The sequence below is a fragment of the Musa acuminata genome, chromosome BXJ2-2 (assembly GCF_036884655.1).
Source record: "Musa acuminata AAA Group cultivar baxijiao chromosome BXJ2-2, Cavendish_Baxijiao_AAA, whole genome shotgun sequence".
NCBI classification, from domain to species: domain Eukaryota; kingdom Viridiplantae; phylum Streptophyta; class Magnoliopsida; order Zingiberales; family Musaceae; genus Musa; species Musa acuminata.
This window is the reverse complement of record NC_088339.1, coordinates 28,454,577-28,466,732: the sequence shown is the minus strand read 5'-3', so window position 1 is coordinate 28,466,732 and position 12,156 is coordinate 28,454,577. Positions and strand designations below refer to the sequence as shown.

The 12,156-nt window shown below is 40.6% G+C and overlaps 1 protein-coding gene and 1 pseudogene across 5 annotated transcripts; both read right to left on the bottom strand.

Annotated features, from left to right (window-relative positions):
• Positions 1-1,102: 1,102 nt before the first annotated feature.
• Positions 1,103-5,163, bottom strand: LOC135586464 (transcription factor NIGTH1-like). Of its 5 annotated transcripts, none has more exons than XR_010484570.1 (7): positions 4,856-5,161; positions 4,541-4,758; positions 4,056-4,437; positions 3,644-3,720; positions 2,756-3,533; positions 2,274-2,687; positions 1,103-2,132 (listed from the first exon to the last, which is right to left on the bottom strand). XR_010484570.1 is itself a non-coding variant. In XM_065096355.1 (5 exons), exons 1-5 carry the CDS (start codon positions 5,070-5,072, stop codon positions 2,660-2,662), a joined length of 948 nt encoding a protein of 315 aa, XP_064952427.1. In that variant the 5' UTR covers positions 5,073-5,163; the 3' UTR covers positions 1,103-2,659. The 5 variants fall into 5 exon arrangements, 2 of the variants coding, with proteins under 2 accessions (XP_064952427.1, XP_064952426.1); XR_010484569.1 differs by having other exon boundaries at positions 1,103-2,687; positions 2,756-2,858; positions 3,103-3,533; XR_010484568.1 differs by having other exon boundaries at positions 1,103-2,687.
• Positions 5,164-5,316: 153 nt separating this feature from the next.
• On the bottom strand, positions 5,317-11,779 carry LOC135604839 (uncharacterized; annotated as a pseudogene).
• Positions 11,780-12,156: the final 377 nt, after the last annotated feature.

Sequence of the window (12,156 nt, the reverse complement as noted above, 5' to 3'; positions counted from 1 at the left end):
TTAAATGGGTTCATAAGCAGTCTGTCAGGATGGGTTGGCACAATTGATCGAATCAGTAAACGAGTTTAATTCAATCGACCCAACATTTCCAGGTGCAATTGACCTTTCTCTTCTGGTGCAGTGCAGCATTGATGGGAGAACACCGATCTACTTTGCAACTCCGTATGAATAGTGAGAGATGACAGACAAGGGATTTTAGTGCCTGTAGCTGAGGCAGACGACCTCCCTCGAGTAAGGAGGCAACTGCAGCTATACGTATATATACGACTGAAGCATGCAAATAAATCATCAAATCGATTAGGAATGTAGTCACTCAAAGGTGCATGAATAGACGAATTATTGAAGAAGCTGTTTTACATTGAAGTTATTCTCCCTCTATTTATAGATATTAAGAGGGAGAATTTCTCAGTAGAGAGATTTCCTCATATAGAAAATCTTATCAGAGTAAAGAGATTCACTCAAATCTTAGCAGTGATGCTACAGTAGAGGAGGAAGTTGTAGTAGAGGAGGTAGCTACAGCAAAGGTGCAGCATAGGAGAAAGCTGTAACAGAGGAGAAAACTATAGCGATTTGCTAGAGAAATCTGTAGCGATTAGCTTTTAGCAAAAGCTGAGGATCGACAGTTGACAGCGAGGCAACGAGCTACAATTGATGCACATCACAGCCTGATGAAGACGATGCTACGGCGATGGACAACCCGAGCTTGGGGTCGGTATAGGCGGCGTTAGTAAAGAAGAAGGTCGCATGGAGGAGAAGAGGGAAGGAGCGGGCAGGGGTTGGAGAGGGATCCACTGTCGAGGGCGAGCTATCGGTCGCACCAAAACAGGCCCTCGTTGTTGTGGCCGCACCTGATGGCGACGCCAGGTGTGGTCACGATAGTGGTTGGGGTAGACAGCGGCTGGGGTAGTAGCGAAGGCATCACGCGCCATACAGCGGACGACCGTATAACGGATGGAGAGGGGAGTCTGACAAGGAAGCGAGTCTGACGGGAAAGAGTGGAAAGAGTTCCCCCCTTTTCTGCTCTGCAAAGGCAAGAGATGTGGTGAATGACAGGCTTCGATGGCCGTGGAGTCTCGCTCGTCTCACTTGCTTTAATACCATATTGGAAAAAATAAAAGATAAGAAAGATTATTGAAAAAACTATTTTACATTGAAACTATTCTTCCCCTATTTATACATATTAAGAAGGGGGAGGATTTCTTTTAGAGAAATGGTTTGAACTTCACGATGTTAAACCTCAAGACTTGAAAATGAGGTATTTTGCCCTCATGCAAATGTGTATTCTAATAGAAATCAAATTGGGAGGGGTTTAACGAGAAGGATTGGACGACACAAAACGCGTCGGCTTCTCTGCCCACCTGCATGCAGCTGCTGCTTCTTCCTTCAGCTGGAAGAGGACATGTCTCGGCTTCACACCCTGCAACTTTTCTTGCCTTCTTCCTTTTGGGACATTTCACGTGGGTGGGTGGGTGGGTTTCAATACGAGCGTTGGATTCTTGGTGAATCAAAGCAAAAAGCAAAGCGAAAAGGAGAGGTTGCGGGATGCAGACTTATCTGCTTCGTGTCTCAAGAAGGTCTGTAATGGTTGATTGACCCATCTAATATTCTGTGTTCTGTTTAGATGCCATGGTATTAATGCTTCCTTTACAAGATTTGCACCACCATTGCGAATCATGATGCATCTTCCCAGCTGACGGCATATCATAACTTCGGATGTGATCAATGAGGGTGACACTTTCGGATGGTGCAGCAAGCTGATGTGCAATTACAGTCTGCATCTGTGGCTGATGGTATCTACGTGCTCATCCATGGTGGATACGGTGTGGAGCCAGCCATCAAACAGGACCTACACGAAGAAATCGTGACTTGAGTGGTAAAGAGGTGGTCTCATTTTCCCTATCTTCCTCTAATTCTAGCTTTTGAGCTTCTCACGGTGATCATGCTGTGAGATCATCATCTTTCTCTTGGACTCCATGTCCTCCGGCACGGAGTTTAATCTTGACCTCATGGACATGGGGTCAGGTTGGAAATGATGGCAGCAGCAGCATTAAAGAACCTGTGCCTCAACTCCTGGATGGGATCTTGAGGACAACTCTGAGCTCATGATCTTCCTCGCATGCAAGGCTGGAGCACTAATTTAGGCAGATGGGATGCCAGCAAGAGAAGTAACCCAAGACGAGTTCACCGAGGCAGCAGAGAAGAATCAACAGCTGTAGTTGACCGGAGCATTTACCACCAAACCAAACCAAACCAATCTTGCAAAAGCCACTTACAGTAGGTTTGATCCATGCCAATCATGTCTTCCTACATTTAAGCTGGAATTAGATTGCAGCAGCTGACAAATTTGATGTGAAGGCTCCACCGGGTTGCCAGGAAAAGAAGAAGAAATCAGCGAGGTAAGATTGCAAGACACTAAAATTAACCAACTGCGTTAGCTCTATCCAGCCTATGATGCAACAAGGAGAACAAAAGGATTGCCACCGGGGAGGGGTTGGATTTGGATCTGCAAACAGCTGGAGACAGAGAGATGTATCCATCTGCTTGAGGTTTTAAATCTTGTGGACTAACATTCTCAGCTACAGAATGGTAATGAGAAGATTGTATGGTGGAAGCCTCTCTCGTCTATCAACTGGTCCTACCAGTGATGTGGTGATATCTATCAACTAGCAGCATCAGACATGCAACAACTGGAAGAGGAATAGCAATGAGACAGTGAAATCATGGTGAAACTATCAATCAGGAAGAGGAAAATGACCTGGTTGCAGGTATTTTCATGCAGGACCACTGGTGCAGATCAGTAAATGTTGCTGATGCCAGAAGTATCTCTTGTTCATGAGCTCTTTGAGTGCTACAACAACCTGTCATAGGAAGTAACAGAGAGAGAAAAATGTCAAACCTGATCTCACCAAGCCAAGTTGTTGAAAGAGGATCAAGGTTGATGATGTCCAAAATTAGTAGCAAAAATGTCATGATAGGGAAATGACACTCTACTTGATGATGAAGAAAATGTGCCAAAATAACCCTCATATTGTTCATAAACCAAAAAAAAAGGAAAAAGGAAATAGAAGAACCGAGGGGAGAGCTTCAAGACTCCTCTATCACCTTGTGACACCTCTTCATTTTTTTTTTTCCGTAGGACATAGAATTAATTATACTCCGACCTCAACGGGTCTTGCCGGGTATTGTATCAGCAAAATTGTTTGTTCTCTCTATACATTGATCTTCATGTGCCGGTCTCTTCACAAAGCGCTTAAAAGCCTCACTTCAAAAATTCAAATTACACCTCTCTAACTTCAAGATCGATTATTTCTAGCCATAAATTTTCTTCATTTCCAGTTATAACTCTCTGATTTGCCGTCTTCCTCAGAGCTATCTGCAGCGGCTAACTGAAGAGGGCTCGTTGGAGAACCAGCTTGTGAAATGCTCTGCTGTGAGGAACTAGTGTATTGCTCCTCACGAACCCATATGACAGGAACTGAATGACTTGCTGTAGCCCAAGAAGTGGTCATCTTTCGAGCGTGCAATCGGTATTTCTGAAATAGCAGGAACAGATCAAATCGTCAAACATAGCCATCTAACAACAAACTGATGCGAATTATGATCAGGAAGCGATGTGGCAATCGACATGGAGCGCAGAACCCACCTGCAGATGACTTTTCACTTCATCATTGGTGAGCCCTTCCACCTTCATCAGTTCTCGTATCTGCTTGGGAGTAGCCACTGCATCAATGAACAACCAGAGTCATTTTCGACCCAGAATCTTACACAAGTTCCTTTACTCGGATATGACATGCATCAATCTTCTGATCCCTCTTTTTGCTGAACCAAGTTTCTTTGACCCTGTCATCAATCTAGTTTGGTTCTATTCCTTGCGTTTGTTTGTCCAGGGAAGGAATCAAAAGGTAACGAAAACGGACAATTTTGCAATCCGAATAGAAAATTTGCAGATTCAATAATTAAAGATAGGATTTCGTCAAAAGGAATCTGAAATCGACTTATATCAACTTTAAAATAACATGTAATCGAGGAAGAATTGTTGTATTGTCACTTCTCACCTTGTGTGCCGCCGAGTTGTTCGATGGCGAGAACAAACCGGCGATGCAGCTCCTGCGACCAACACCTCCTCTCCTTCCTCGGAGGCTGCTGCTGGGACTGCACGCTAAGCGTCGCCCGAAACAACTCCGGAGATTTTCTGGCACCTTTAGCGCTACCACCGCGGTGGTCCACGGTGACCGGGGTTACGACGTCAGGGTTGCTCTTGATCACCGCCGACTGCAGCGAGAGCTCAGGCAAAGAGGCAGTGGGCTTATCCTCCGTCATGGACCTCGCAGCAAGCGGCGGGAGCCCTTTAAATAGCGACAATGCGGCCCCGCTTCTCCGGTTCTTGCATTCCAAGTTACTCTGCTCCTCCTGTCTGCGATCGACGACTCCATCTTTCTGCAATCAAAAGCCAGACCATCCATTTTTAGAGAAGTCTCTCGAAGATACGAAGAAACATCTTAGATATATCTTTTTCCCCGTAAAGATTCCTTCGTTTCACCTCTTTAGCGATTGCTTTATCGTCATCGTTGTTCTCGATATAATTATCGCTCCAGAGTTGGACAGAACTCATCCAGTTCATCTTATCTTTGCAATCGCTTTCCACTTTTATCCCTCCGTCCTCACCGACTTTACTCTTGATAGGAATGAATTCCTCGACTATACATCCAAAACTCTCGCCATGGCACCGATCGATCTCCCTTCTCAATTCTTCGATCACTGCAATCGAAATCCAAAGAAGTTATTTTCCCATCACAACAATAGCCTAAAAAGATGTGCTAAAACGATGACGAGGAAAGGGAAGCATCGCACGGACCCTCGGAAAGGAGACGCATGCAGAGAGGGAGCTCGCGTCTGAAAGCTTCGATCTTACGCTTCTCCTCCTCTAAACTCTTGATGGACGCCTCCAGCCTGGTCGCTCTCCCGCCACCCACGCTTTCGATCGCCGACGCCTCCTTCACGAAACCGCAGACGGTGGTCCGCATGGCGCACAGCTCCAACTCCAGGCCCATCTCCGCCAGCGCCGAGCCCATCGCCGCTCCACCTCCCAACTCCTTTTCTCCGGGATCTCTATCGCCTTTACTATAAATGAAAACGGAAGCCGCAGAAGAAAGGGGAGAGAAGGGACGCGTTATATAACCCACCAGAGGGGGAAGAGGAAAGGGCGGGTCTGGTTCAACTGAACCAGATGGATGGCAAGATGGACTGGATATTCACGAGCTCAAGTCGTCGCATAACGGGACGCGATTAAATCGGACAGGATCGAGATACCGCTTCACACGCGCGATTAGAATCTTGTATTATTTTAAGGGTTTTCTTTTTCTTTTATTTTTTTTCCCTTTTTTTTTTTATTTTCCTTCTAATTTTGTGATGGGTTGATGGCGTTGCCTGCGGTCAAAGAGACCTCGAAGAATCTTGAGAGGGTATCTGCAAGTAGAACAGGAAAAATTGCAGATATGTTGGAAAATTCTGTATTTGCCAATCTAGATTTCAATCTAGCACATATACCCCTGTGAAATTCAAATTACAGATACACCATTGTATTTGACAATATTAACATGTGAATTAATATTACATACATACCTCTTAAATTAATATTTTCTTAGTTATCTTTTTAGAAGATGTGGATCCAAATGGTTAGAGAAACTTAGTGTAGGACACGCCATTGGGGTAGTTTTTTCTTCTCTTATCCAAATGGATAAGCAGCTAAAGATTAGACTGATCAATGAAATCTAAGATGGCTATATTCAAACATAGAATGTTATTGTTGGAATTGACAGGATGACATGTTAATTGTCATCCATTGTTCCCTTTGGTGTGCTGGCAGTCACTTGACAGGATGAGTTGGTAGAGATTTCCTTCCTAACCTAGACGCAGAATGATGCCATCCCGATGACAAATTTACTCGTGAGCACATCACATGCAATTACAGTGAATCTCTTGGATTTGGCATCAAGATTTAAATGTAAGATACAGAAGAGTTTCACCACGAATCTCTCTCTCTCTCTCTCTCTCTCTCTCTCTGAATGAAAAGTTTGGCACATGACGAACATTGTATTCTTGTCACATGGTGCTTGTCTTGTTTCTATCAACCATTAGATGTGAGATTGATTCTTTTGAAAGATTCTTATTGGTCACATCCAAGGCATCACCAAATTTTAAAGACTGGATGTTGAGAGAGATGCCGTAGGGGACAAACGCCTCTCTCTCAAAAGCCAACATAGTGTGATTCATGACTCAAAGATACAAAAAAAACAAAAAAGATAATGGAGAAGGAAGGAAGAAAAATAGTCTCTTGATTGAAGGGATGGGTGGGTAAACGGAAATAAAATAATTGGCAGGTAAAGGAAATATCATTGTCCAATCCAAATTTAATTCTATAATTTTATGTCAATTTGTTCAAATGTTCAAGGAGATCAATTTCTCCTGTAACTTTGAAGTTAATTTAATGTATAATTTATACAATCTTGTTCATAACATCGGCACCAATATTTTCTCTCTTCGACTTGCAATTGACCAACCCCTATAGCTATGTTTTGTATCCTCTAATTATGCAAAGATATCTACAATTGTTGTATTATAGCCATAATAGGTTGTCCTTGTCCAAGCATAACCTATTGCAATAGGCTTTATCACCAATAACACAAGTAATCTCATTAGCGATCATCCAAGCGACACATGTCACTTTGTTATTGTGTGACTAAAAAAATCATTATTTTTCTAATCTCAACCGTCCATATATTAGTCATAAAAAAAAAATTCATTTTACCTGGAAGGCTCAAAGGTGCTGTCAAGGTGGCATATATGGCACGACGTCAACATGTCCTGTCAAAGGTGTGCGTATCCCATCAAATAGGCAGCATGATGAAGCCCTCCATTTCCTTGCAAGACATGACAAAATAACATGAGTGTTGCTTTCGGGAGAGGACGGAGACAGAAAGGCTTTATGTGATCTACCACGTGTACAGCCAAAGGCTCATTTATGATTGGCATTGGATGCTCGATTGGATTCCCGCCCCATCCAGAGCGAAAAGAGTGGTTAGGATAGCAGGAGGATGCACGGGTTAGAAGAAGCCAAGATACCCAAGCAGCAGCTGCAGAAATATGCTCATCTCTCACTCTCTCTGCTTCTTTTAGTGGTCAAGTTCTTCCGTATGATTCCAGGTAATATACTAGCTGTGGGAGCAGCACCTGGCAGGGTAAAGACCATAAGCGAGTGTCCTTTAGTTTGGTCTCTCTCACTAATAATTTATGAGTAAGCTGAAGGATCAGGTAAAGGATACTAACCAGGAAGACCGCGTTAATGGCTTGAGAGGAGGGCTGAATCATTTTACCCATCAGAAAGTATGCTTGTGCAATCCCTGCTTTGCAATTCGATGAAAGCTTTATTAGGAACCCAAAATGTTTGAATCAAAAGAACTGAGAAATAAACTGTGGTAGTGTCGATCTTTCATAGTCCAAACATGGTAGTAAGTCTGGCCGTCGTGCTTGGTTCCTTGGGTATCAAGTAACAATCTTGCATGATCGTGGGGAATTACTACTGCATGATTCATTCCAATTTGACTTTCCCAAGTACTGTTTTGGCTTTTGGAGCAGGCAAAGGCCACAAATTCCTCAACCTTATCCACGGAACGACTTTGGCTTCTTGCTTTGTGGTTTGGAGAATCTTCCCGTACTTGAAAGCTAATGATTGCCCCTGAAGAAGTTGGAAGTACTTGCACTGAAATAAAACAAGTTAATTCACCTTCAAGATTGTTCTCTTCTTACTGTTTACCCTTCAAGATTGGAAGTCAGTGTATGAACAATAGCAACTTCCCTCCACATTTTGTGAAATCATTCTATGCAGTATCCTGCACCAATTTTATCAATCACCATGAAGAAATCCTGCAACGCAGAACATGAGTGTTTGAAGAAGGCATATAGTAAGTTCTGGGAAATGTAACCAATTGGTCTACATGCTTCATTCAGAGTTAAGCAAGACCATCCCTGAAGCAAATAAATGCATACGCATCATTATTCTTTGGTGCTTGAGGCCCCACTTACTCTCTGATTTAAAGATCAAAAGCCTGGGTTAGAAAAAATTGACACATTAGATTATGACCCAAAAGATCCACTGATATCAAAATGGTACATGTGATAATTATAAATAATGAACCCGAGTCAGAATGCTGGATTTAAACTGTTGAAACTGGATAGTGATCCATTGATGTTCTTCAGGGGATACTGAGAAATATGCAAACACTGAAACACATGAATCGTCAATGCATGATAATTTTGAAGTTCATAAATGAACAGAACAAACTGAATTTAATATGTTGACAAATAACTGATAACCAACAGATGAGATTTTAACAGCCAAATTAAGTTCACTTAATTGTCAGCTTACCACTATTCAACATCCATCTCAGCTGCATAAGAATCATTCTACGACAAGCTTGTAACAGGTTCCACCTCAATGCAATACAAGAAAAGCTCTTTGTCAAGCTCTGAAAATTATTACTTCAATCTAAGTAAAAGATATATAAGAAAGAGATGTTAAACCACGACCACCAGTTCTCAACCGACTCTCTTTCCATAGCCGAATGATGGAAAAGAAATGCCTTAAATATTCCTCCTCTACTTTAAGCAACCAATGGAGTAAAAAGACATTATCACTGCTCGTTGCTTCAAAACCTAACATTCCCAATACACAAATTTGTTGTTTACAGTCCATCACCCATTTGAGCAATTCTTCTTCTAACACTTCATTTACAGAACTGCTTAGAAATATTTTACCATTGTAACTCCATGAACAAAAGAGATTTAGTAGTTTAATTCTACTATGTAAAGAGACAAGAAGCTAATGACATTCATTAGTTGCCACTCTCTTTAAAGCACCAGCATATTTGATCATGAAAAGTTCTTACACCAAGGACAAAATTTTCCATTTCCATGGATTTTAGAAAAATATTAGAAGGTATATCTCACTGTTTTGCCTTGATGAAATGAGGTGCCAGCAACTTCAAAGCTGTAGATCCATGGAAGGAATCAACCTTGAGAAGTTCTCTTAACTTCGTCACATATAACATTCCTCTTATCAGCAGGATCCTTGGATGGTATAATGGAAGAGACAAAGATATTAATTGCATCAAATGCAAAAAAACAACATTGAATGATCATAACACCGCAATAGACCTTAATTTGCAAAGAGAAATGATAATCCAACCACATGTAACATAGCATATAAGGTGAGTTTCATTACATATATAAGTGAATTTCATATATATATATATATATATATATATATATATATATATATATATATATACATACATACATACATATATATACATACATATATATACATACATACATATACATACATATATATACATATATATATATAGCATACAATGTATAATTACAAAGATATTCCACCTTCACATAGCACTTGAAGATGAGTTTCATTATATGAATTTTTATAATAAAATATTATTAATTGGGCGAAGTTGTTATTTATGATGTTCCATGATATTATCCTTTCTCCTTCTGGTACTTCATATGAAAAGCAGAGATGGTATTTTAAGGAAAAATGACAACTACCACAGCCAATTAGACTGCCACTGAAAAATCTGATCTAATAGTTCTTGGCAACACATTGTAGGGGATCCAAGAATGAGAATTTTAGTTGTTAGCATTTCAATTATGTAAAAGAAACATGTCAGTCATTGAGTCAGAGAAAAATCGCATATGCCAAATTGGTTAACTATGCTCCATTAATAACCACTAGACAGTAAAAAGCAATTATTATTTTGTAGTCACATTGAAATTAAGAATGCACAATAGCATAATGCATTTCCCATCCAAATGAAGCAATATACCTGCAGGTTGTTTTGTTTTATGTACTCCCACATCCTTTTCACGACATCAGATCGTGATAATGTACTTTCACCAGTACCAAAGAATTTTCATCAGATCATCTGAAAGTGGAAGGGGCACAAGGAGACCTGATGATCCTCTTTTTTGCTGCTTACCTATTAATGAAATTTAGCCGAGCCCAATAAATTTACGAAGAGCTAACTTTCTAATAGTTTAATGATACTGATTATGCGTTAAGCAGTAAGTTATTCTAAGTTTCTAACCTTCTCTTTCTTTCTTGGGCTTCTTGTTATTTTGTTCTGGCTTCGCTGGAGTCACTGGGCCTGCTGAAATATATAACAAGCAAATCAGATTTTAGCCCTAGTGATGTATAGAGAACATCTCATTCTTCAGAATGCTGGGCACAAGATATTTAGTCTCAGATTGAGTCAAGAAGAGATCCCCAGAAATAAGATTTAAAACATTTATTCATATACCTGAAATGATATAATAAGAAAAATAAAAGGCACATACAGAGGGCAGGGTAGAACTTAGAAGTAGAACTTAGAGATTCTGTTGGACATGGGTGTTTCACTGGTAGTTTAGTGACATGAGTTTGAAGATTAAGACAAGGACAAGGACAAATTGCCTTATTCGAAAAATGTAAGAAACATAAATATCTGAGGCGGGAGGACTACAACATATTTAATGAGCATTACCTCAGTTCTAGCTAATTCTGATTTGCCAACAAAATCCTGTAGTAGAGGAGAAAGACTACAAAGTTTGGTAAAGCCACCTCCCCGCTTCCTGACTACGTCGCTGAGTTTATTTGATCTTACATCAATAACACAAAAAGACATGTTAAGGATCCGTATAAGAGCACTTCATCAAAAACAAGAAAGTTAATAGACAGATTGTAAGGAGAAAAAAAATCATGAAAATGATAAAATTCTTTCAAGGGTTTTCAAAGATATCATGGCACAGAAATCAGTCAATTAGGGAGTCCACATATAAAACATTGATGGAATGACTAGACTACATAATTGCAAGGTAAAACAAAATGAAAGCAGTATGGAACAAAATATAAGCTTCTTGTAAATAGTTCAAAACTAGAAGACTTTTAGTTCAGAACATAATTCCATCTATGGCTTGGTTTCTTCCCTTCAATTTCCGCAAACTCAAAATGTGCATAACGCCAAAATCAAAGATATAGATTGGTATAGGATCCCGCTGTTGAACACAGAGCAAACCATGAAGACGCTATCTTGAATCCTCCAACATCATATGTCAAACACAAAACAAACTAGGAGAATGCGACTTTCGAACCTCCAACACTATATATCATAATCACCATCTTCCAGTGTGACAAATAGTATTGGAAAAATCAATGGTGACACCGGTGCTCTTATGAGAACTGGAATTGCGACTGTTAATCTCTCCACGCCTTTAATTGACCAACAATTTCACCGTAAAACAATTTACTGCATATGTCGTAATCGATATAGAAAAAGACAGGCCATGAAATCATAAACTTTATATTCAATCTAACTCATTAGGCCCTCTAGCATACCTTAAAAAGGAAAAGGTCTGTCTAGGTCAACCATGAAGCTCTTCGGTGGTCCTTAATCAAGTATAATATCCCTCGCTGAAGACATATGCGAAAGCCAAAGATGTCATCTCTAACCCGGCCGGTGAGCCGAACCCTAATTAAACCCGACTCTCGCAATGTGACCATCAAAACCTAACAAAGGTGGTGGTCGTGGAGAGGTCGGATGCCCGGAGGAACTCCCGAAGCCGCTCGACGAGCTCTACGTCCGACACCATGTCTCTTCCCTCCCTTCTCACCATCCCTCTCCCTCGCTGCTTGCGCTTTTATAGCCTCCTCTTGGCTATACGTCAAAAGGTTAACGGGCCCCTTTCCGTCGAGTCTTCTCCTTCCCCCCAGTGGACAAATTCTTTGTTATATAGTTAGAAATCTTCTTCTACTGCCACCAATTAAATTATTTCTTTTTGGTTGGGCATGTGATGATTGGTTGGAACAAAAAAGTGTTTTGGTGTCATGTGTCAGACAGATCGGACACATATATCATCTAATTTCCCTATATAACTTAATAATTATAATCCATGTATATGGTGTTCTTCATTCCATAAAATTTTTAAAGCCATTTTATGTTTTCATATTATTCAACAAATTACCCTCTCTGCCTACTTTGCTTTGACTGTGATCAGATCATACTGATATATAAACTAATAAAAACGGCAAATGCTGTTGTTAGTGAA

Coding starts and splice junctions, on each gene's coding strand:
- LOC135586464 (XM_065096354.1), bottom strand. CDS start 5,072: ATGGGCTCGGCGCTGGCGGAGATGGGCCTGGAGTTGGAGCTGTGCGCC. Junction 4,759..4,855: donor CATGCGTCTCCTTTCCGAGG/GTCCGTGCGATG, acceptor TTTCGATTGCAG/TGATCGAAGAATTGAGAAGG. Junction 3,534..3,643: donor AAGTGAAAAGTCATCTGCAG/GTGGGTTCTGCG, acceptor CTGCTATTTCAG/AAATACCGATTGCACGCTCG.